Source organism: Procambarus clarkii, chromosome 88, assembly GCF_040958095.1.
Source record: "Procambarus clarkii isolate CNS0578487 chromosome 88, FALCON_Pclarkii_2.0, whole genome shotgun sequence".
NCBI classification, from domain to species: domain Eukaryota; kingdom Metazoa; phylum Arthropoda; class Malacostraca; order Decapoda; family Cambaridae; genus Procambarus; species Procambarus clarkii.
In genome coordinates, this window is record NC_091237.1 from 15,530,406 (window position 1) to 15,556,593 (window position 26,188).

General features: G+C 39.5%; 2 protein-coding genes across 3 annotated transcripts; one reads left to right on the forward strand and one right to left on the reverse strand.

Annotated features, from left to right (window-relative positions):
- The first annotated feature begins 728 nt into the window (after positions 1 to 728).
- Positions 729 to 14,720, forward strand: AspRS-m (aspartyl-tRNA synthetase, mitochondrial). Of its 2 annotated transcripts, XM_045726936.2 has the most exons (13): positions 729 to 1,484; positions 2,364 to 2,533; positions 2,731 to 2,829; positions 3,815 to 3,913; positions 4,885 to 4,968; positions 6,902 to 6,988; positions 8,739 to 8,915; positions 9,224 to 9,403; positions 11,056 to 11,163; positions 11,288 to 11,506; positions 11,674 to 11,889; positions 12,382 to 12,568; positions 13,554 to 14,720. In XM_045726936.2, the coding sequence occupies exons 1-13, from the start codon at positions 1,304 to 1,306 to the stop codon at positions 13,739 to 13,741; spliced, it is 1,995 nt and encodes a 664-aa protein (XP_045582892.2). In that variant the 5' UTR covers positions 729 to 1,303; the 3' UTR covers positions 13,742 to 14,720. The 2 variants fall into 2 exon arrangements, with proteins under 2 accessions (XP_045582892.2, XP_045582893.2); XM_045726937.2 differs by lacking the exon at positions 729 to 1,484 and having other exon boundaries at positions 2,394 to 2,533; positions 2,668 to 2,829.
- LOC123745855 (galactoside alpha-(1,2)-fucosyltransferase 1) lies at positions 14,714 to 24,740 on the reverse strand. Its single transcript, XM_045726935.2, has 5 exons — positions 23,963 to 24,740; positions 20,336 to 20,439; positions 19,505 to 19,989; positions 17,012 to 17,097; positions 14,714 to 15,638 (listed from the first exon to the last, which is right to left on the reverse strand). The coding sequence occupies exons 1-5, from the start codon at positions 24,177 to 24,179 to the stop codon at positions 15,385 to 15,387; spliced, it is 1,146 nt and encodes a 381-aa protein (XP_045582891.2). The 5' UTR covers positions 24,180 to 24,740; the 3' UTR covers positions 14,714 to 15,384.
- Positions 24,741 to 26,188: the final 1,448 nt, after the last annotated feature.

Consider the following 26,188-nt stretch of genomic DNA (forward strand, 5'->3'; position numbering starts at 1 on the left):
CAGCCAATCATGTGAAATGTGTCGGCTGGACACTCCAGGCGCCGTCAGCTGCCTTTCGTTGTCCGGGCCATGGATGCGTACTCGCAGGTTTCCCTTCTTTCTCTCCTTGTACCCACCCCAGGCACGATCGATCATCTCTCCGGTACCTCAGTGGGTGGACAGAGGAGCTCATCCGGGTGTATGGGGACTTTTCCAAGCCTCCTCGTCGGAAGAGGAATTTAGAGGGTCTGGCCCCTTCAATTTTTGCAGACCTGCGTGCCTCCTTATACCCTGGATACTTGGAGGTATACACAGATGGGTCCCACATTGCTCAGCCACCATTCACCTCTGGGGCTGCATACTTTGCTCCTTTCTCCTTCCATCAGACGTGGAAGCTCATTCGTGCCTGGCCGGGGAACTGTTTGCAAACTTACTGGCCTTACAATTACAGTACTTCGACAAGTTTCAGGGCCCTCGGCAGTGGTTTTCTACGTGGACTCTTACTGTTCTTTGCGGGTCCATCGTCATACCGTGTCACAGATCCATGAATAACTGCTGTCGTACTCTGGTACTTCGGGTTGGTCGATCTATCTCCAATGGGTTTCGTCACATGTTAATATTAATGGCAATGAGGTGGCCGACGAAGCAGCAGGGATGGCCCATATGGTCTCCAGGACTCTACACATGTGCCTCTGAACCTTACCGAAAGTTTCCCGTAACTCCAGGCGGCTTGCCTCGTGAGTTGGGAGGCAGTGATGGCACCAGCACTTTGGTCCTCTTCTCTGGCCGGCCTCCGGATGGGCTCCTCCCAGCGTCCATGGACTCGTCACCATTCTTGACTCTTCGACACGAGCATCACTCGTCTCCGGAATCCCGGATTGGGCACACCTGCCTGGCTGCACATCTTTATAGTCTACAATTTGTAGATTCCAAATACCTATAGTGGTGTCCGACCCAGGAGGATACAGTGGAACACCTCCTTCTTCACTTCCCACGATTGTATAGTGCTCGCGTCAGACTACATAGTACCGTTCGTAGGCTGAATATTCCCCTCCTCACGGTTCCCGTTCTCCTTAACGGGGCAGGTGCGAGAGACGAAGACGTCCGATATGACATCTTTCGCCATATCTTCCGCTTCATTCGTCATGTCCGTGGCCTGAAGAAACTGTAAAGTATGAGGGCTGAGAAGATTGTAGTGGTCTGTGGCCTGAAGAGACTATAGGGACCCCATTCTTCTTTGCTGCTTCCCGGTATCCGGTGCCCATCCGATCCCTTGACCATCGTCGCCCTTCAACCAACAACAACAAGCACTTTTATTTTAATTATGGAAGTTCTTCTGAGGCTGTTGGCGAGAAGCAGAGGAAGGCAGAGAGATATCGTGGGAGTGAAACGCCCTATAACCGAGGCAACTGAATTGTTAAGGAGGAGGGAGCATGGGAGCGCCGTGGCGGCCCGGTCTCTGGTTCTCTCTAGTCATATGAACATCCAGAAGTTTTTTTTCAAAGGTCAGTGTCACGTGATGAGGGATTAAATGGGCCTTATTAAATTAAATGTAGGCCTCCACCTGCTAAGGATTATTTAATAATGAGCCGGGTAACAGGAGTCTGAAGTCATCCGCTCCTTTACCCACCTGTCTAGAAACAACAGTAATAAAAAGATAAGGATAATGATGATAATTTATTTGCGAGAAGTTACAATGGGTTGGTGAGATTACGTAAGATTGATATTTTTACATTCATGCAAAGCCACTAACACGCATAGCATTTACGGCAGCATATAATGTCCAGTCTCCGTGGTGTAGTGGTAAGACACTCGCCTGGCGTTCCGCGAGCGCTTTGTCATGGCTTCGTATCCTGGCCGGGGAGGATTTACTGGGCGCAAATCCTTAACTGTAGCCTCTGTTTAACTCAACAGTAAAATGAGTACTTGGTTGTAAAAACGATTCTTCGCGGCAGGGATCGTATTCCAGGGACTTGCCCGAAACGCTACGCGTACTAGTGGCTCTACAAGAATGTGACAACTCTTGTATATATCTCAAAAAAAAAAAAGTCTGACACCATATAACATGTTACCACCAATACCAGAACTGCAAAACTAAGCTGATACTGTACCACAAATACTGATACCAATACGTCAGTACTTCAGTTCAGTACTTCGTCAGTACTCCAGTACGTCAGTTATTCTCTCATTATTTTCCTCCATTAGTATGATCCTCTGATTGTCCAAATGATTGGACACTACGCCTTCACTCCAACTTTATAACCGAACTCATTTCTTGTCATACCTTCCTTAAGTCTTATATGGTCATATAGGTATTGATTTAGCACTTTAACCTGATAATTACTTGTTTTAAAGATGACTGAACCATTATATTGTCTTTGTAGTGCATCGGGGGGCCAGGTCACCCTTAAAGACCCACACGTGTGGCGAGCTTCAAGCAGACAATACCCACCAGGAAGTTATTCTCCGAGGCCATCTTCAGTATCAGCGGATGGGCAAATTTGCCGTTCTTCGCGATGCTTTTGGAAACACTCAAGTGATTATTAATGAGAAGGTGTGTCCTTTTAGCACATACAGTACTGTATTGCTATATAATTTAATTTTCTTTTTATACCCAACCTGCTTTGAATCAATTTGATTACATCAATTGTGTATAATACTTTGATGTTAAGAATATGTCTGTTGCAGGGTGGCTGCGTTAAGAGAGATGAGTATTGATGCAGTGTAATGTAATGAAGTGTTATCTTGTAGGATACCAAGCTCATGGAACTGCTCAGTAACACAACATATGAATCGTATGTAGAAGTGAAGGGGATCGTCCGTCGCAGACCCAAAGGTCAAGAAAATAAAGTAAGTATTATCAGTGTTATGATACATAATTCTGTTGTAAATTTAAAATGTACTGATTTTAAATTTAAAAATAAAATGACTGATTTTTAAACTTAAGCAACAAAAATTATAATTTATCGAAGTTTGTATATTTTTTATGACATTCTTTGATCTGTTACAATATTTTATCATTCCCATTATTACAGTACCATATTTTATCTATTATTTGTTATTCGGATTTTGGTTAAGTCGAATATCTGACATGGCTGAAACGTGAATAATGTAGTAGATAAATTGTTAAAAACTTTAGAAAATAAGTTTTTGCTAAATATCAAATTTTTGTGCATTGGTGCAAAATAGACATACTGTACTGTAATTGCTGGATAAATTACTAAAAGCAGCCAAAAAATTAAATATATTTTCAAATGTATGTTTTTTGCTTATATATTTGATCTGTTATCCATTAAATGATATATTTATTTAACTAGGGGGCTTGAACGAATGATTTTAGACATGCCAAAATTCAGAGAAGGGCATGTTCGTGGAGCTTTGATAGTAGATCAGTTACACTATTATAATAATCTTCAAAACTGTAGGTTTTGTTTATGTAGAAAAGATGTTTAAAGGATCTTTACAGTGTTTGTATTTCATAAAGGAATTTTACTGTTAAAGATGATTAGATTATTTCTACTCAAAACGTGTAGAGAAATACAAAACTCCTTAATACTTGGTGTAATGGTATTGGATATTAAAATCTCAGTTTTATTAATCCCTTTAAATGCAAAATATTATGCAATGCTTGTATATACAGAATATTATACAATCCCTTTAGATACAATGCTTGTAATATGATGAAATGTTACTTAAAATCTGATCTTCTGAATAACATTTTCATGTTATTTGATATGCCTTGTAATACAGTATAGGATTAAGACATTTATTTCAAAATTATTATGTTCATTAAATAAAAGTTACTCGGTATTTCAATAAATGTTGTTATTGTAAGGATATGGTCACAGGAGAAATTGAAGTTGAGGCATCCAGCTTTGAAGTCCTGAGTAGAGCTCGCCAAGACCTTCCATTTCTAATACGGGATTTTAACAAGGTAAATTAGCCTGTCCTTTGTGTAATTTTTGTGAAATCTAATAGAGTACATGGTTACAGTAGACAATACAGAATACAGTATAAAATACAAAATCAGTGGTTATAATTTTTTTTATAGTAAACAGAGTAAGAAATCACATACAAAGCAATATAGTATTCATTTGTATAATATTTGTAAAGATATCACTATGTAAATCTAATACATGGTTACAGTAAACAATACAGAATAAAAAAAATATAAAGTCAGTGGTTATGATTTTTTTTGTATAGTAAACAGAGTAAGAACTCACATACAAAGCAATATATTCATTTGTACAGTATAATATTTGTAAAGATATCACCTATAGATACCTTTGGTGTTTGTTAGTACATACTGTACTGGAGTACCATTTTTTTAACATTCATATCAGTTTGAAAATGTTTGTAGGTTTCTTGATGTGTATGCCATTGTCTATCAATGACACACTGTACTTAGTTATCAAGAGAATAAAGATTTTGAAGGAGACAATCAGCGTTGGGATGAGCGAGGTCTGGGAACAATGTCTAGAAGCAATTATTTCTGTTGTTCAGGGCACCTTTACATTTTTCTTAGTGGCCTACTTTCTCCTACTACTTTCTTAATGTCAATAACCTTAATGAAAGGTTTTGTAAAGTCTTTTTGAGAGACAAAAGTCATTATTGTTCGATAGGAAACTACTTAATACAGTATAGTTCTTTGAAACCATAAATATATTCATAATGATAATCTTTATTTGTAGAGTATTTTTTTCTCTTAACAAAAGCCATTCCTGTACAATATTTGTTTTGTAGAAAAGATTCTGTGTATTTGTTAATATGCCAAATATCTCTCAAGAAATTGGTCCACCTATTAATTAGTTGTAATGGTGAAGTGTTTGTTATTTACATGTACATATTGAGGTAATGAAACTTGCAGTATCTATCATAATATCAGTAGCATAATAAATTTTGCAGGCTAATGAGCAGCTGCGGTTAAAGTACCGATATCTTGATCTACGACACTCCGAACTGCAAAGAAATCTAAGATTAAGATCTACGGTAGGTAAGAGGATAATCTCTTCTCATTTCTCTTTTAAGGTAGCTTTCCTGTGGAAGACATTTTTCACTTGCTTGAGTTTCATATCGGTATGCTACTCGGTATCTAACCTTCCCATCTTCAGCGATCTCACGCCTTCCCACCTTCGACGATCTCTCATTTTCCCACTTTTAACGATTTCTTGCCTTCCCGCCTTCCCTCTTTTGACGATATCTTACCTTCCCTCCTTTGGTGATCTCTCTTCCTCCCTTCTTCAGCGATGTTTCCCCCTCCCTTCTTCGGTGATCTTTCGCCCTCCCTTCTTCAACGATTTCTTACTACCCACACCTTCAGACAGCTATACCAACACTTCCAACTACCCATAACATGGTCCATATGCTTACAGCACCCACTGTATGCCCATTCTAAATTTTCTCTCCACAGCATACCCACCCACACACTGCCAGCAACAGCATTACTAATCAATTGATCACCATTTGTCAACATGAGTAGGAAAACTCTTGAAACTAGCATTAGGTAACCCCAGCCAACCAAAAAATTGCCATTCTCCACAACCACAGACCTCCCCACATCCCACAGCCCCCCCCCCCTCACATACCATGATCACACCTCACCCAACCACAACTACCACACTTCACTCTCCTTTTGTCTATCCATATTTTAAATAAGGTACAGTACAGTACATGTACAGAAGGGGTGTTTTTTATGAATATTCATAACAATGTTCATATATTGTGAGATATGGAACCAAGGATGTCTCCCTTAATCGGCATCTGTTGAAATATATCTATTGGGAAGATAATTTGTAATGTTGCAAATGCTGTATCTCTCTCAACAAGCATTCTAAACAAACTTTATGATCTTGGAAAGTAGTGAGGCAACAACTTCTGTTTAGTCAAAGTAAATAAAATACATATTTCTTCATAGCTTTTTACATATAATGCTACTTGTATAATCATTTATTTATATTGTTAGAATAAGTACTATATATATAATAGTGTAGCAAGTGTACAGGATTGTATAACACAGCTTGTCAGTAGAGAAAGCATGGCGAACCCCAGCTGTATATTTGGATTTATGAAGGAACTACTTTCACAGAGAGAGGGATTACGGCAGGCATCTTGAATCCATTTGAATTCAGATCAGTGCTATGAGCTGTGTCTTTGGGGTGATTTTGAGCCGGGATAGTCCCAGAATCTATTGATGTAGGCTGCTGAGGATGTGCAAATATCTATTGAGACATGGGATAGTTAGTTCATATTAGTTCTACTTTTGTCTCATCATTTTAATTTTGTGATATCAGTTGTCAATGTATGTCTTACTGGTCTGTTAAACCTCACCTTGTCTTTACACTTTATCTTTCAAACCATTAGCTAAATGTTCACTCAATTTATGCCTAAAATATAAGTTTGTTTTAGATTCCTATAGTCCAGCCAGTACTGTATTGTAATGATTTATATAAGTTTATAATATAAATTCCATTCAGTCCAGGTGAATGGAATTTATATAAGTTGTTATGGATTACATTACTGATTCTGATACTGTAGTTACAATGTCTACATAGTATGCTGCTTTTGTGACTCTTTATGTAATTAATGTACAGTAGGGTACTTTTTATGTAAACTTTCCTAATATAAATGTACAACCATCTATGAATAAAGTCTTTGATTTGATTTGACTTTGGTGTAAAAATGTCCAAATTTGTATTTTAATCGTGTGAGGTATTTTTTTATTGTTGTATATTTAAAAATCAAATTAACAGATGCAATTTACATTTTACAGTTGTGGTTCCACTCCCAATTAATCTATTGGTGTAAGACTTTACATTATTGAACTTGCAAATACTGCATACAAAATTGTATTTTTTATTGTGCTGTTTCAACATTATTGTTTAGCTATTGTTATTGGTTAATAATCATATTGCATATTTTTCAGATGGCAAAGAAGATGAGAGATTATTTGCAAGACAGATCAGGATTTGTTGAAATCACCACACCAACTCTCTCTGTCAACACTCCTGGGGTATGTATGTTAATCAATAGTCCAGCACTTATACCGGGTTTGACCCATAATCAGTGTGCACTGCACTTCACTATTTACTGCTAGGTGAACAGAGGCATTAAGTGAAAGGAAATGTGGAGAATGTGTCTTCTCGGGGATTTTATTTGTTCACAGTTCATAAGTTGAGAAGATTGAGGCTTGTCAGTGTCAGTAATGACTCGCTTTATTGGATTAATTTGTCCCTGGCTTTTCCGTTGCAGTGTAACATTTTTCCAGTTTTGTTAGCTTTGTGTCACTATTAGCCCTTTTGCTGCAAAAAATTAATTGTGTTGGTATTTACCATATTTGTAACAATTTTCTGTTTAGGTAATTGTTTAAGTTTTTCTGGTAAGGTATTAGGAGAGCGCACTAAGACATTACAACTACATGTGTATATAGCACTTGGAAAGGGTATGAGGATAAGGATTTGGAATAGAAGATAGGAAAACAAATGGTGCCCAACCACTCCTAAACTGAAAGTCAAAACTAGGTTTGCACTGACTGGCGACAGTTTGAATCTGGTTAAAGAAAAGTGTTTCACTGTACAGTATTGTATAGTACAGTACACACAAACAAATCACATTAGAGAGGGTTGGGACCTTGAACTGTCAGTTAAAATTGTAAAGTATTTTAGTTAATTTAGTTAATTCATTATCTTTATCTTGAGAATATCAAACACAGTTGTACTGTATTCCATGCAAATGTGTACCTGAGGAATGGTAGTTTCAATCTTTTGATTTATATCATATCTCTTTGGAAGTCATAACATAATTCCTTTTTCCTCTTTGGTATACTTTACTGCTACCTATTAGCTTTGCCAGCACATTCCTGGTGATTTAAGCAAACAGTCAAATTATTAGAGGAGGGGCTTATTGTGTACATCCAAGGAGGTACAGGGGTGACAATATTTCAGGGGTTACACCAAAAAACAGTTATTGCTCCATCTTAAGCAAGTCAGGTGACAAAGATTTGAGCAATTACTCTCTGTACACGTACAGATGGAAACATTAGTTATTGTCTTACCAGAGTTATCACAACATTTATGTTGTGTACCGTCTTCTATTCCCTAAGGTCTGGTGATAACGTGTAAATGGCAGAGACTTCATTTTGGCATTCTCGGGTCATGTGATTGAATTACCGTATGTTTATTTTTTGGAATATGAGTGAGCTTCCAATTTCAGTTATGGATAGGGTTTGCACCATATGGAGTTCTTATCTAATTCTCAGAAATTCCTAAGACCTGGGGTTTTAACTAACCAATACTTCATTTTTGTATGGGTGGTGAGTCATGGACCTCACATGTTGGAATAAGAAAACCTTTGTCAGAAAGCCTAAATGTATTTCTAGAAACTGATCAAGGAGGACCAAAAACCCCTTTTAGCTCAAGACTCGGGCAGGGTGCATGGAGCAATGACTTAGTCCTCTAGCATAGGACAAGACTATAGGAGACTAGTAGGATCTAAATCCTACTAACCTCATGTGGAGTAATGCAGTATTATCACTAGGAATATCAGCAATATAGCACATCACTGACGAGTAAGTTTACCACAACAGTTTGGGGAATGTAGGGATGGTATATTTATTTTCCTTATACGATGATATCTTTGTGGCATATTATGAAACTTGTACTTTATTTTGGGGTTATTCTCATTTTGCACTGGTAACAAATTTCAGAGTATTATCAATATTATCGGTATGCTTGTCATATATATGGGATTTTTGTTCATTTCAGGGTGCTCAAGAGTTTGTGGTACCTAGTAGGCATCCTGGAAAATTTTATTCTCTGGTCCAAAGTCCACAGACATACAAACAGTTAGCTATGATTGGAGGATTTGACAAATATTTCCAATTTGCTGTTTGTTACAGAGATGAAGGAGCTAAACCTGACCGACAGCCAGAATTTATGCAGGTAAGAGTGTGCATCATAGTTTCTGTAGTTATCCCCTGTGTAGAATGAATTAAGTTTCTGCAGAAAACTTGACACTTGATAAGTTCATTGTACTGTACTGTACTATACTTTATATCTGAACTTGATTATGTACCTAATATGTAGTCATATTTGAACATGATTTACACACCTAATATTTAGTCATATTTGAACTTGCCCTTATATTCCGAATATTTAATCACATCATTTTGACTTGAATGTAAGTGGCATTTTCTCTCTCTCTCTCTGAGACATGGCAATTTTGTATGTGCTTCTTTGTGTTGGTGTAGGTGGACTTGGAGATGATAGACGTGACCATCAAAGAGATGAAAATTCTGATAGAGAACCTGCTAACGCTCTCGTGGCCGACCCATCTGCCTGCTATTTATTTTCCATTCCCTGTCTTAACTTACAGTGATGCTATGAGTTCCTATGGAGTTGATAAGCCAGACACTAGGTTTGATTGGAAGGTAAATATTTTCTACTTGTTTTAAAGATTTAAATGTTCTCATTTACTGTGTAAAGCTTGGTAATTAATATGATAGATAAATGGTTATTATTCTTTATTATTACTCTACAGCCTGATACAAATGTAGGAAGTAAAATGTATAACAGTTTAAAACTTTGAGAATGTTTCCTCCTAAAGGCTGACAAAATCAATTACTGTATACCTATTTGCCAACCTTCTGAGTGAGGTGGACCCATTCCTTATGAGATTATCTTGAGGTTATCTTGAGATGATTTCGGGGCTTTAGTGTCCCCGCGGCCCGGTCCTCGACCAGGCCTCCACCCCCAGGAAGCAGCCTGTGACAGCTGACTAACACCCAGGTACCTATTTTACTGCTAGGTAACAGGGGCATAGGGTGAAAGAAACTCTGCCCATTGTTTCTCGCCGGCGCCCGGGATCGAACCCGGGACCACAGGATCACAAGTCCAGCGTGCTGTCCGCTCGGTCGACCGGCTCCCTTAGAAAACAACTGCTTGGTAGCGGTGGGAGTGAATTGTGATATCATAAATGTGTCTTATCATCCATGAAACTTTCTTGAGAGTAATTTTCATGTAGAATATTTGTTTGGCTGTTGTGTTTCAAGTAAATGTGGGTGAAGCACCACCCCCTCATTTTGTGGGATTAACCTTGCTGCCAGCTCAAGGAAAATTATTTTGTGTTGCACAGTATTTAGTTCACACAGGCTAAATGAAGTGAACATATCTTTTTAAATATTTATTTACTGTATTATATTTTTAACCTTTGTCTTTAATTTTCCTCAGGTTCAGTTGGGGTAGGTTTTAAAATATGTTTGTGAACCATCTTATGTAGAAAGTGACCTATAACTTTACAGACAGGCAATGCGTTTTTTTTTATAATTTATCATGTTTTCATCTTGAATTTATCTTAATGCAATTGTACTTACCTATCAGCACTTAAAGGAAGGGAACTATCAGGAGTGTGCCAAGCCATTACGACTATATAACACTGGGAAGGGGGGTTAGAATAAGGATTTGGGATGGGACGGGAGAAAGGAATGGTGCCCAACCAATTGGATGGTCGGGGATTAAATGCCGACCTGCATGAAGCGAGACCGTGGCTCAACTGTCCAGCCCAAGTGATTGGGCAGTGTATACAGGGAAATAAGACCTAGTTCTTTATACCACCTCTACTGGCCTTGTTGTACCTGTTGCAATATAATTTAACTAATTTTCTTTTTCTTTTTTGAATTTTCATTCAAATTCTTTGTCAAATCTGTCCTTATAGGGAGCCGGTCGGCCGAGCGGACAGCACGCTGGACTTGTGATCCTGTGGTCCCGGGTTCGATCCCAGGCGCCAGCGAGAAACAATCAGCAGAGTTTCTTTCACCCTATGCCCCTGTTTCCTAGCAGTAAAATAGGTACCTGGGTGTTAGTCAGCTGTCATGGGCTGCTTCCTGGGGGTGGAGGCCTGGTCGAGGACCGGGCCACGGGAACACTAAAGCCCCGAAATCATCTCAAGATAACCTCAAGAAGGATGTGGATGGAGGCAGCTTCCATAACTAGTGTATAAATACTCATTTGATGTGACATGATCCAGATCATCATTTAAAACATACACAACATCAATAACATTAACAATGATCATTTTTATCAGCTGCAAGACGTTACACATCACCTTCGTAAATGTGAATCCTCCGTGCTGGAAAACGCTGTTGCATTACCGGGTAACACTGCTCATGCCTTTGTTGTCCCTCTTGGCAAAGTAAGTGTGTGCATTTTTTTTTAAATCTGTGGCTTAAATGTAAGAAGTGTATGATATTCAAAAAAGTATACATTTATTCGTATGGTTTGAGTAGTAATAGTGACTTGTGGCTTTTCTTCCATAGCCACACATCAACAAAAAAATTAGATCATCCTGGGAGGATTTGGCGAGAAGAGAACATAGCCTCGGTGGAGTGTCGGTGTTTTATGTCTCGGAGGACCTCACATTAAAGGGTGCTCTCTCCGGGAAAATGAGTGAAGCAAGCCAAAGGGAATTAACCAAGTCTCTTGAGGCTCAGATGGGAGACACTCTGGTTTTGGCAGTGGGCTCAACTAACAATGTGGTCAGTTTATTCAATTTGTTTACTATTATATGTAATTTGTGATATATTCAAACACTTTTTTATTTGAAATATAATTTGTTTAAAGTTAATGGTAATTACTGTATGTATTTTTAAAAGCTAAAATTTTTAGAGTCTTCAAATTATCCACCTATTGTCTGGTATTGCAGCTGAGTTTGCTCGGTAAATTACGTTTACAAGCGGCGAAGATTATGGAAGAGAATGGGGTTATGGTGAGGGACTCGGACCAATTTAATTTTGTGTGGGTGGTAGACTTTCCCCTGTTTGAACGTGATGAGAATACGGGGAAAATTGTGTCTGTTCATCACCCATTTACATTGCCTAAGGAAGACGATGTTCATTATCTCTATACTGACCCTCTCAAGGTGTGCCATTAAATGTTCTTATGTTTGATAATTGAATTGCCACAGCCTAGTATTGATGCTTATTTGATGTGATATTACAAACTTAATGGCTGAAAGTTTTGGGAAATCTTGTCTATCTACATTAATAATTGCTATTGTTAGCAAGATCTTAAATGTGAATCTTTGTGAGATGTTAACTTCAAGGTCTTTGCCATATATTAAAAGTATTTCATTATTAAAGATTTTTGAAAACAAGAATCAATACAGTAAAGGATATATTTTGATTTATTGTTTTAACATAAATTATATAAACATTGTTATATTTTACAATAGAATTTACAATTGTTTTATCTGTAAATTCTGATGAGAATAAAATTTGTTGACATACACTGTGAATACATAATTGTCATAATGCTCAAATCTTGTCCTATGATTCCATGTTTTGATTGTTCTGGGGTCATAACATCAAATTGGTTGCCTTTTAATTACTTAACCTTAAAGTTGAATTTCTAGGCCAAGTCTCAACATTACGATCTGGTGCTGAACGGATGTGAAATTGGTGGTGGATCCATGCGAATCCATGACCCGGCTATGCAGCGCCATGTCTTGCACAATATTTTGGGGATTCGTTCAGCTAATTTTGATTTCTTCATTGAAGCGCTGGAGTCTGGGGCCCCACCTCATGGTGGAATTGCCCTTGGTAAATATTAACTGTTTTCTTTTTCTGTCAATTAATTTTGCTTTAAACTTGCAGTATAATGTTTTTGCTAATGTTATTCTTTTCTACTCCTGGGCAGTGTGGGATGGGAGCACTGTTCCTTCACTGTTCATCCCTGTACATTTACGTTGCTTTAATAGAAATATTTTGTAAAGTAATTAAATATAACCAATTTCTGTACTGTTATAAACTATAACAAATCCATTTAAGAAAGTTTTTGTGTTGTGTCTTTGGGAAATCTTTCTAAAGTTTGCTGTAGATGCTCATTATGGTAAAATTAATACATCTTTAAACTGAACCTTAATAAGCAAATCCTTACATAAACCATACTGGTTTAAAAATATATAATTTGTTAGATCATATCTTGATCAACTGTTTGATCAAGATATGATCAGCTACTGATGTCTTGAGTTGGAAGCGCAAGTAGCATATGCTAAGCTTGAGGCTCGAGAGAAAGAATGTGAATTTGAAAAGCAACAGAAAATATTAGAGGCCGAAGCTCAACAGAGACTAGTTCTAGTTCTCAACAGTACTAGTTCCCACTAGTGCGATAACTAGTGGGAATTAGTTTGGTGGGTGGCTATGCATCTGCTGTGTTATTGATTTAATATTGTGGGTGGCTGTGTTATCTAGAATGTTTCCTTGCAATTTTGAATGCTTGTTTTGCTCTCATAATGACTTCCCATAAGATATTACTGTCTATTGATGACTGTTGTGGTTTGCATACAATATTACAAAATAGTCGCAACTCTAAAAGCGTGCCAGTGAGGAAGTGCTGTGATATATAACTAAAGTTAACCAATAAAGACACGCTATTGGCTTTTTCTCATTCATGATATTGAAAAAAATAAATGATCAATTGTTTGTTTGTGCTGAAGGTTGTAATCTGTGCCTGGAGAGGGGACTTGAAGGATATATATATAGCTTAATTTTTTTTACTGCAATTATAAGGTTATGTTATCCACAGGTTTTGACCGTCTCGTTGCCGAGCTGTGTAGAGCAAAGAGTATCCGTGATGTTATAGCATTCCCCAAGTCGCTGGAGGGTCGGTGCTTAATGTCGGGTGCTCCAGGTAATATCACACAGGAAGAGCAGCAGCTGTACCATATATCTGTTGTTCAGAAGGAACATAAAGATTCGACTGAGAACTCTTGATGTCTATGCTGCAAATAATAAGGAAGAGAAATTAAACAGTATACAGTACAGCACTTAAAGTAACCTTTATCAAGGCATGTTAATTGAAGGCATTTTGCTTTATGTTCTCAAATATGAATAGTACTGTACCATGCCATAAATATTTGAAATTAAAATTAACATTTGAAATTTTTATAATAAAAGTACCTTTTAAAAGTTCTCTCTTCATATAAGCATTTAATTTTACCTAATGCTCTCATTGTTTAACTAGATGTCAGACGTAAATTTGTATGATGATAGATTAAGTTAGCAAATGTGTTCTTCTAATTTCTTGTCATACTTAAACCAGGTTCAAACTTTCTTGGCTTCTTTTTCCAAGTTAAGGCCCCATAGATGCTGCTTGAGCCAGAACCATTATCGTGTGTCCCTTTGGATTTTCACATAACTGTAGTTTTACACTATGAGGACATGGCTCAGGATAGTAACCAGAAGACGACGTAGTTCAGAAATAGTGTTGACTGAAAAGAAATGCCTAATGCCTTTGTTCACCTTGCAGTAAATATGTTCCAAAGGGTTAAACAACTGTTGTGGGTTGCATCCTGAGAAATGGTCGGCAAATGGCCTTGGAGGAACCTCGATGAGCATAATCATGCCATAAATAGTTCATAATCATGCCATTCATGATTTCATTTACATGGTTAATTGATGCATATTACAGTCCCTGTAGCGCAGAGGTAAAACACTCGCCCGGCGCTTCATGCGCGCTTTGGCCTGGGTTCATATCTTAGCCGAGGAGGATTTACTGGGCACCAATCCTTAACTGTAGCCTCTGTTCACCCAGCAGTGAATGGGTACCTGGTTGTTAAACGATTTGGCGGGTCGTATTCTGGGGAAAATTTGGATTAAGGACTTGCCCAAAATGCTATGAGTGCTAGTGGCTGTCCAAGAATGTAAGAACTCTTGTATCTATGAATAAATAAATAAAATATGTGCAAACTTATTTACTATTTAATTTAAACAAGAAAATTGTTGCAAATTTTATATTGGCTTTGATTGTTGTCACTTGGAACAATGAGAATGCTACTAGTAGCCATATTTAAATGCATGTCTTCACACTTATATGTTTCTAGTTAGGCAAAACCACAAACTACAGAGAATCAAGTGGGAAATGGATACAACTTAACTCTGTACAATCTTGAGTGAGCAGGATCTTTGATTAAAGTACAAGTGGAGGTTGACTGATAGCTTGAGTAAGTTTGAGTAATCAAGCTTTGCAGTACTCAAGGGAGGGCAGGATTGGCTGGTGCAGTCCTGTGAAGGGCTGGCGGATGCGGTGTTGGATAGAGCAGTTAGGGAGTGGTCAGAATGCTGGGTATCCAACACAACAGCAAAGACTGGCAACCTTTCCCCCACCTCCCCTCTCTTATGTGGTAAGATTCTTATTCAGTTTGAACCTAATAATTTTTCTTTACCTTGCTTTAATCATATTTTATCACACTGTCATCAGGTCTATGGAGGAGCTCCTTTGTGTATTTAGACATTTTAATACTCCAAGAAACAAAATTATTTTGTTCTATTTGTTATTAAGTAGATCCTCATTTATATTCATAAATTACTTTCATTGTAAATGGATAAACTGTTTACTGTAGAGTATAAATATATTTTCAATTCTTTCCTCTTGCTTGGATATGGGTTGAGGTATTATATTCATTGCTTGTGTTAGTGTTGCTGGCGATATAGTGAAGTCCAGGGAAGTCAACACAATTGAAGTCCGTATACTTTTTATTATGGATGAGGGGATGGGTGAAGTTGCCATAGCTCAGTATTGCCCCCATGAAGCTGAAGGTGCCATAGCTGGTGATGGTATGGTTCCCCTGAGCCAGCACTGCCATATCAAGTATTGGTTGACTCATGTTACCTGAAAAAATCATCTTGCTGAAATCAATACAATTACAACACAGTTACAATACAGTACACAAAATTTTAATTACATTACACAAAAAGAAGGGCTTGTAAACAAGTCACCCAGACTTACCAAAAATTATAATACAGTGCTGTATTTATTTGTACAGTTATGGAATGTACGGTTTTACTTTCTGAGTGACCAATCCAAACATTGTTTATCTGATGTTAAACCTAATTTCATAAAGATTCTGTTGAAGATATGCAAAGTGTTAAATAAAGTTGCCAATGGAAAAGTAGTAACCAGAAGATCAAAGATTTCTCAGATAGAGGGAGATAACAGACAAAGCCCCTCCTGAAAAACCAACTGGTTTTGTATTTTCCAGATTGAGTCTTGGTGTGTATTGTGATGACATCATCACCCACCATATGTTTAGACCTGGCTCCCGGAATAATTTTCTTGTGGAAATTTTGTAGTTTTGTAACACCTAAAAGGGGGGAGGGGAGCAACAGCTTCAAGCTCATCAACCCACAATGTAGTACAGAAAATAGGAGATGCTTTTTCACCTACAGGTAAATAAAGCAGGATTCACTTCTTTACCATACTTCATGCAGGTCGGCATTCAATTCCCGACCGTCCAAGTGATTGGGCAACATTCCTTTCCCCCGTCCCATCCCAAATCCTTTTTCTGACCCCCTTCCCAGTGCTATGTAGTGTTAATGGCTTGGCACCTTCCCTTGATAATTCCCTCCCTCATGGACCTGCTCACCCACTGAAGCTGTAAATGGCAAGGCATTACTTCATTCCAAAGTCCAGATGTAAAATATCCTCAGAAACAATAGGGAAACCTTTGACAAACTGCTAGCTTCCTGTCCCCATTGAGGTCACTAGAGATATGGTGGCCCTCAGGTAAATTATCATCACAAATAATGTTATAATTTTTACTACAAATAATTACATCTTGCTCAATGACTCAACACAAACCTTTATTCTGACTACAGTGATTTTCTACAAACACATACTGACTACAGTGACTTGCTACAATAGGTCATGTCCTGGGCACAGTGATCACTGCCAACAGCAGTGCCCTGGACATAGTTATTCACCATCAACAGCAGTATGCTGGACACAGTCCACTCAGTAGTTAAGCTGAAACGTAATAGATACAAGGATTAGTAGGCAGGGCATGAAGAGCTAGACCTCTCTCCCTTGTAAACACTGGTAGGTAAGTACAGTGATTTACTACCAACAGCTGTGCCCTGGATACAGTAATTGACAACTGTTCTTTATTAACAGCTGTATCCTGGCCACGATGCATCACCTTCCAACAACCACATCTCGGACACCAATTGTTTACCACAAACGGCATGCTCTTTACTATTACTCACCAGCCACCACAGCATCCTTGCCCTGGAGATGTTTTGTGCACCATGGATGATCATTGCTCACTATCAGAAATACAGGATTCTTCACTCTGTAGAATGTTAAGAGTATTATTATCTAGCCCAAGAATGATGAATGTTGGCAATGTTCATCCCATGTAGGATATCACAGTATAAGCTGTTAACGTCTAGCATTTGCTCACTCTCACATACATGCATATATCTCTATATTCACTGAATATCATTATACAGTATAATATATATGTGAGAGCGAGTGTGTGTGTGTAATTACCCAAGTGTAGTTACATAGTGAGTGTGTGGATATGTAATTACTTAAGTGTAGTAGTTACAGCTCTTGATGTCCCGTCTTCCCAGTACTCTTTTTGTCATATAAGGCTTTGAAACTGTCAACAGTTTTGGTCTCCACCACATTCTCGCTTAGCTTGCTCCAACTGTCTACCACTGTTTGCAAAAGAAAATTTTCTAATATCTGTTTTGGCACCTCTGTTACCTTAACTTGAATCTGTGTCCTCTTGTTTGTGAAGTGGCTGGTTTCAGGAATTCCTCTTTGTCAATTTGGTCTATTCTTGTTAGTGTTTGTAAGTGGTGATCATATCACCTCTTTTTTGTCTATCTTCTAGTTTTGGCATGTTTAATGCCTCTAGTCTTTCCTCGTAACTCATGTTTTTCAGTTCCGAAAGCCATTTTGTAGTATGCTGTTACACCTTTTCCAGTTTCTTTGTCCTTCTTGAGATTTGGGCACCATACAACTGCTGCATATTCCAATTCTGGTCTCACAAAAGTAATAAACAGTTTCTTTAGTATTTCACCATCCATATAATTAAAAGCAAGTCTGAAGTTGGAAAGTGTTGCATATGCTCCTCTCGCAATGTTTTTGTGTGTTCTTCTGGCGACAGCTTCCTACCCAAAACCACTCCTGGGTCTCGTTTTTTATTAGAGTTCTGTAATTCATTTCCATATACTGTAATTTGTAAATTGTGTGGTCTATTTTCTCCTGATTCCACATTCCATAACATGGCATTTATTCACGTTGGATTCCATCTGCTACTTGATGCTCCAGCACTTATTTTATCTAGATCAATTTGAAGGGCATTACAATCGTTTCCGACTGCTATCTTCCCCAGTATCTTAGCATCATTCGCAAACATGTTCATATAATTCTGTATTCCTTCTGGCAGATCGTTTATGTAGACGATGAACATTACTGGTGCAAGAACTGAACCCTGTGGTACTCTGCTAGTAACACTTCTCCAGTCAGATACATTATCTTTGATTACTGCCCTCATCTGTCAGAAAATTTTTCATCAATGTAAGAAGTCTCCCTGTCACTCCTCCAGCATGTTCCAGTTTCCAGAACAGCTTCTTGTGGGACTCTTTATCAAGAGCCTTTTTTAGGTTCAGATAGATACAGTCTACCCACCCACCCACCTCTTTCCTGTAGTATATCTTTGGCTCTATCATAAAAACTAAGTAGATTTGTTACACAGGATTTTCCTGTACACAGGATTTTCCTGTTCGAAAACCATACTGTCTGTAAGTTATTATGACATTACTCTGTGGGTGTTCATCCCATTTTGCTTAACTATTTTTTCTAGTATTTTGACTACCACACTTGTTAATGACAGGTCTACAATTTAGAGGTTCATTCTGACTACCATTTTTATAAATTGGTACTATGTTTGCCTTTTTCCATATATCTGCTAAGATTCCTGTATACAAGGATGTCTCGAATATTAAATGGCGTGGAATGTTTAGCTCAGTTGCTCATTCTGGCAGCACCCAAGGTGAAACTTCATCAGGTCCAACCACTTTATTTCTTCCTATCCCCATGAGTAATTTTTCCACTTCGTCTTGAGATACCTCTATGTATTCTATAACGTGTTCTGGAATTGGTATTTGGTCCTGCTCTCTGAAATTCTCATTTTGTACAAACACACTTTGGAACTGTTTATTTAGCATTTCCCACATTTCATTTTCATTCTCAGTAGTCCTGTTCCCCGTTCTCAATCTCTGGATTTTATCCTTTACATGTAGTTTGTTTTTAATGAATTTATAGAAAAGGCCTGGATCTGAATTACATTTGTCTGCTATACCTTTCTCAAAGTTCCTGTGCGTGTTTGTGTGTGTGTATTCACCTAGTTGTGCTTGCGGGGCTTGAGTTCTGCTCTTTCGGCTCGCCTCTCAACTGTCAATCAACTGTTACTAACTACTAACAATTTTTTTTCCCCCCACACACAAACCCAGGAAGCAGGTGTGTGTGTGTGTGTGTGTGTGTGTACTCACCTAGTTGTGCTTGCGGGGGTTGATCTCTGGTTCTTTGGTCTTGTACTCTGTGTGTGTGTGTGTGTGTGTAAGAGAGAGTGTGTGTGTGTGAGAGAGAAGAGAAGAGAAAATCATTGTTAGCAACTTATGTCCGTCTGTCTTTTTTTTATACCTTTTACCTTTAGCAATAATTACTACGTATTAAAATTGACTTGCCTGTTTCTAAAGTAATCAAAGGCTTGTTTGAAGTAGACTTCATCCAATAGTGTCATTTTGAAATGCTTCTTGATATACTGGGCATAATCCCCTCTGCGGACATGGACAGTGATGAGTGTCACGTCCTTCCTTGTGTATGATGCATTCACGGTCTGTAGAGCTTTGTTGATGTTGTCCTCGGCCCGGTTCAACACCTCGTCCCTGAAAGTGAAGACCTGTCGCGCCTTGTCCCTATAAGCCATGATGAGGTGCTTGGGACAGGGGTGGTCGAACGCGTAGTACGAGTTCTTTAGTAGGGGCTTCACTGTTAAATTCTTCGTAGTATTCATTATCGTTTCCTTTGCGGCAGTGTATAGCATCCGGTAGATGTTATTGTAGGAAGTACTCTTAGTATGTCCAGTGAAGCACTTGGAGTCTTGGATGGGTAATGTGATGTTCCTAAAAGCCTGGCTAAGTTTTGCCTTCATATCCATTTTGATTGAAACCTGCAAGGATGTTCTTTATTTATTACTCGACCACAACGTGAAATTTTGCCAGTCACACACGCTGTTATGTATGAACAGGCTTTTAATCACTCATTAACAATTTTGTACATGGCCAAGTTAGAGTTAAATTATATTTTGCTAATACTGTTAATGCTGCAATAAGTACATAGCTATGTGTTCTAACAGCTTGTGACCAACTGAATGCTCAGAGGATTATTGATCAACTGATTGACTGTCGTACCTGATGCATTCCTTTCTTTATATCTGACTGACCACAAGAGTAACTGAATGACTCGCCCAGACGCCGTAGACATGGTGGAAGACTTTGAATGGCTGGATGACTTACCCTGATGCCGTAGATATGACGGAGCAGGAAGAGGCTGACGTATTGGCACATATTGTTTCCCAGTCGTCCCCCGCTGTGCACTACGACATGTGGTGCCCCACACTCTGTAACATAGACATCATGAATTTGGTGCCCAACACTGCAGCAGGGACAGTGTGAATGAGGCATCCCAACACTGCAGCAGGGACAGTGTGAATGAGGCATCCCAACACTGCAGCAGGGACAGTGTGAATGAGGCATCCCAACACTGCAGCAGGGACAGTGTGAATGAGGCATCCCAACACTGCAGCAGGGACAGTGTGAATGAGGCATCCCAACACTGCAGCAGGGACAGTGTGAATGAGGCATCCCAACACTGCAGCAGGGACAGTGTGAATGAGGCATCCCAACACTGCAGCAGGGACAGTGTGAATGAGGCATCCCAACACTGCAGCAGGGACAGTGTGAATGAGGCATCCCAACACTGCAGCAGGGACAGTGTGAATGAGGTATCCCAACACTGCAGCAGGGACAGTGTGAATGAGGCATCCCAACACTGCAGTAGGGACAGTGTGAATGAGGCATCCCAACACTGCAGCAGGGACAGTGTGAATGAGGCATCCCAACACTGCAGCAGGGACAGTGTGAATGAGGCATCCCAACACTGCAGCAGGGACAGTGTGAATGAGGCATCCCAACACTGCAGCAGGGACAGTGTGAATGAGGCATCCCACACTGCAGCAGGGACAGTGTGAATGAGGCATCCCAACACTGCAGCAGGGACAGTGTGAATGAGGCATCCCAACACTGCAGCAGGGACAGTGTGAATGAGGCATCCCAACACTGCAGCAGGGACAGTGTGAATGAAGTGTCCCACTCTGTAACAAGAACAAAATGACTGAGGTATACCTGGAGTATACCCGAAGTAGGTTCTGGGAGTTCTACTCCCCAAGCCTGGCCTGGGTCCAGGCTTCACTTCTGATGGCTTCATCAAGAAGGCTGCTACTTAGCGCAGCCCGCAGGCCCACACAACCATTATAGCTCAGTTATCAATAACTTCAGGCCAAATGATATAAGATACTTTGAGCTCTGTAACTACTTCATCGACTCGCGAATATTGGAAGATATTCTTGTACTCTGCCAGAGTTCGCTAGTGTAGGCTAGAGAACATTATTTGCATATCATGTTCTCCCGATTCCATGTATGACTAACCAACCTGTGAGATGGGGGATATTAGATAGACTCGTCTAATATCTGCACATCTGCGTCATTGCAAACAGTGAATTTAGAGCCACAATCTAACTAATGGCCTCGACGGGGACAGGAAGCCAGCATCAAAGTCTTTCTATGCCTATATAATAAGTAAAATTAAAGCAAAGGACTCGGCAGGACCATTAAAAGATTAGACCAATTAAGTTATATTAGCCGATAAAAGGGCAGCCAAAATTCTGAACGAATACGTTACATCACTGTTCGCTCTAGAGAGAGTGGACATCATCCCAATACCTATACAAATGTTTGAAGCAGGAGAAGGGATAGTCCCACTGCGTACCAATACAACCAGTTGATTAACAGTTGAGAGAGTTCAACCCCCCGCAAGTACAACTAGGTGAGGACGGAATTCAATCAAAAGTCATAAAGGAACTAACACATGAACTATGTCTACAACTGAAACTCCTTTTCAGAAAGTCTGGCGACCAAGGGATAGTTACCTTAGATTGGAAAGATGTAAATATCACCCCCGTTAACAACAACAGAAAGCCAGAAAGAACTCTACAGAAAACTACTGTCCAATCAACTTGACCTCACATCTCTGCCAGCTCATGCAGAGGATCACAAGGAAGGGAATCTGTTCACCATCTCACTCTGAACAGTCTTGTAACATTCCATACTGTACATCCTCAGCAAGTTCATCCAACACATTGTTTTCAACATAATTAAACGTTAGTTTGCGTTGTAGCCAAGTGCTGCATAGTGCCCGAAATTTGCATTTGCCCGAAACGCTGTGCGTGTTAGTGGTTTTAGGTATGGTATGTACTAACAATAAATCCAACATTATGTTTGTAACTCATCTATGTATGTACTTTTACCTGAATAAACATTTCGATTTGAATTTTTTTTATAGTCGTAATGGTTTGGCGATTTCCTCTGGTAGTTCCCTTGCCTTATGTAGTTTACTTACTGATGAAGGCAATATTTAGTGAAAATTTTTATGGTGATGACAAGAAAGTGGTGAAGAGTAGTGAACGAGATGGATGGTAGTGAAGGGTAGGGAAGGTACCTGGTAGTACTTGGGCGGTGAAGATGATTACAGTCTTGAAGGTTGTGTGTGTAGTGTAGATGAGACCATCATCACCTGAGCATCGTCGGATACTTACTCTAGTATTATATAAATTACTGATCATGAATATATATATCATGTTTTAAGACTAATGAATGCGTCTTTGGGGTCGACAGCCATTCGTCATAGCCCCAAGTTTAGCATAACGAGCATTTGGCTAATATTTATGACGACGGCTGCTCTAAAAGTTGGAATTGAAGTGCCATCAACACATGATCTCAAATTCAGGCATGTCAAACATACGGCCCGCGGGCCGTAAGCGGCCCTATGCAAGCGTACCTGCGGCCCGCACAAAGGGTACTGTAATTTGGTCATTTAACAGCCAAAATTGCAGTTTTTATAATTTGTCCAAAGAGCTGAAAACACTGCAAATACGGAGTCTGTTCCTAGCTTTGCTAAGTATGACAGTCACCTGGAATTGTTGTCAGAGGAATTTCAGGAAAGATTGTGATTTCTCATCTTTTGAACACTACTGTAGAACTATTAGAAATGCAGTCGGATTCTACACTCAGAGCTACGAATCTTGAAGTAGGGATACCCTGCTTTACATACTTTACTGAGAAGTTCAAAAACTTCAGAAATTTTGCCACAAGGATTATGACAATGTTCGGTTCTACTTATTTGGGTGTGAACAGTTATTTTCCTTCATAAAATCAACAAAAACTCCTCAGAGAACAAGGCTGACTGATCAACACTTGTCATTTCTGATCAAAGTGGCAACGCACGGACAGCAACAATTGTCATTAAAAAATTGTCATTTTGTCTAGCCTCAAGACAAAACACTAATAATGATTGAATAGTCGTAAATATATGTTCATTTTGAACTGTTGTAATTTTTGTACAATGTATTTGTTGTTGTTGCATAGAAGTCAGCATGTTGTTTACATTTTTGTTTATTAAACTACTTCATTACCTTGCATTCATAAATGTGGCTAGCCGCTAAACCATTTGTATGCACACTGTATGTTTCTAAGTTTAAGTAATAAAAATATTCTTCAATAATTTTTATTAAACGACTTCAATTAGTTGTGGTGTTTGACCCCTCATGACAACACAAATGTGACCCATATGACCCTCAGTTTGACATGCCGGAATTTCAAATGGTCTGAATAGCTCGATCCAATGAAGCTAGTTCTCATGTGCCTAGGTTCATCTTGCAGGTAAGAATGAGTGTCGCTGGAGGATAGCGTGCCCTGGGCAACACCGGCTTATATTGGGGTCAGAAACTGCACCCCAATGTTCGTTAAGCTAAACAGTGTAATTTGCTTTCCAGTTTATCATCCCCGACAAGGTGCTAGACACATTACCTCGTTGAGGGATAGTCTGAACGTGAAGCCTCTTCGCCAGCGGTAAACAGTTCATGTCTTGCTTTAGCGTCCGTTGACTTGCACCATTAAGGTCTCTCAGGCTAGAGAGGCCAGATGGTCCACGGCTTATGAAACGCAAGTTGTATATCACAATGAAGGCCAAAGGTGAGGTCAGGATCATGAATACAAATATTCTCTGTAGTTTCACTAGCACCATCGTTAAAAAATGAGTAGCAACTTAATGGTAGCAACACGTATAGGAAGGGGTGTGGGGGCAGGGGCAGATGCAATGGGAGGGGGGGGGGTGGTTAGTCGTAAGAAGTCAAATGTAGTGATGATTGGACGTAAGGGTGTCAGCCGTAATTAAGGGTTTCGTGTGTAATGGGCTTAGACGTATGAGGAGTAAAACGTGAAGGTCAGGCATAAGAGATCAGACGTAAGGTAGGTAGGACATGAAGACGGAGGGGGTCAGACGTGAAGATGTGTGTGTGGTGGGACTGTTGGCGTGGAAGAGACAATGAACCTGGGTAGAGACGTGAGAGACGGCCGGAGGCCTACAGCTGCTGGAGAAGGTACAGCATCTCTGGCTTACAGTACTACACTGCCCTAGAGGTCTTATGGTTGTTATGCTGTGGAAGTCTAGTGGCGAGTACAATGAGTTAGAAATCTTATGAGTGATCACTGTGGTAGAGACAGTGGTGGAGGTGTGGTGCTATGGTACACCTAACCCTGCCGCCACGAGGCTTAGGGACAGACTGCCCTGCTTGCTGGCCACACCACCTGTGTTAGTGTGGCCAACCACAGGTGTCACGAGACCACTAATTATATGATAAATAGCGAATTATTATTACACTGATTAGTGCGCTAGTGCATGTTCACACTTTATTTATGGTCTAACGCCTAGAAGCGTTTTGCAAGACACTTCTTACATTTTCAAAGACAATTTTACATATTCCGTTTTATGCTTATATTAGATTTTTGGGTGAGGTGATAGGACACAAATGTTTTTGGGTGAGGTGACAGGACACAAATCAATGTGTACATTTTCTCTTCTTGCCTCTGTATTGGTTCAGGGTCTTGAAGTCGGTAGAATGTAATTATGTGTTAATTGGCTGTTGATTGCTGGTGTTGACTTTTTGATGTGTAGGACCTCGCTGATGTCGAGTCTCCTGTTGTCGTTGTATCTATCGATGATTTTTGTGTTGCTTGTTAAGTTTTCTCTGGTGATGGTCTGGTTGTGTGTGGAGATTATATATTCCTTGATGGAGCCCTGTTGTTTGTGCATTGTTAATCGCCTAGAAAGAGACGTTGTTGTCTTGTGTATATACTGAGATCTTCAAGGCACTACCGGCTCACCATAACCCGTGTTACTTGGAACTTTTTATTCCAGGTAGCGAATCTTTAACAACAACAACAACTGAGATCTTTGGGGTTGACAATCCCCAAGTGGGCACGAGAAGGCATAGACGACGTTGGTTTGTTTCAAGGCGTTCTGTTTGGTGTCTGGAGAGTTCTTCATGAGTAGGTTGGCCGTTTTTTGTTTTTGTAGTAAATTGTCAATTGTATCTTCTGATTTTTGTCTGCGGGCATAACGTTCCTATTAATAATATCTTTCAGCACACTTTCCTCCGTTTTATGAGCCGTCGAAAAGAAGTTCCTGTAAAACAATCTAATAGAAGGTACAAGTGTTGTGTTAGTTGACTCTTCAGAGGTTGCATGGCGTTTCACCTATCTTTTAATAACGTCTTCAACATAACCGTTAGAGAAGCCATTGTTGACCTGCCTTACTCTACAGAGTTCTTCGTCGACCTGCTTCCAGCCAGAGCTGTGAGTGAGAGCCCGGTCGATGTAAGCATTGACAACACTCCTCTTGTACCTGTCTGGGCAGTCACTATTGGCATTAGGGCACATTCCTATGTTCGTTTCCTTAGTGTAGACTGCAATGTGGAAGCCACCCTTCCTTTACATAACTGTTACATCTAGAAAGGGCAGCTTCCCATCTCTCTCCATCTCGTAAGTGAAACTTAACACCGAATTTTGCTCGAATGCCTCCTTCAGCTGCTGTAAACGTTTGACATCAGGTACCTGCATAAAAATGTCGTCAGCGTACCTGCAGTATATGGCGGGTTTCAAGTCCATGTCAGCTAAGACCCTCTGCTCTATGGTACCCATGTAGAGGTTTTCGCAAACAGGACACATAGGGGAGAACCCATGGCGACCCCATCT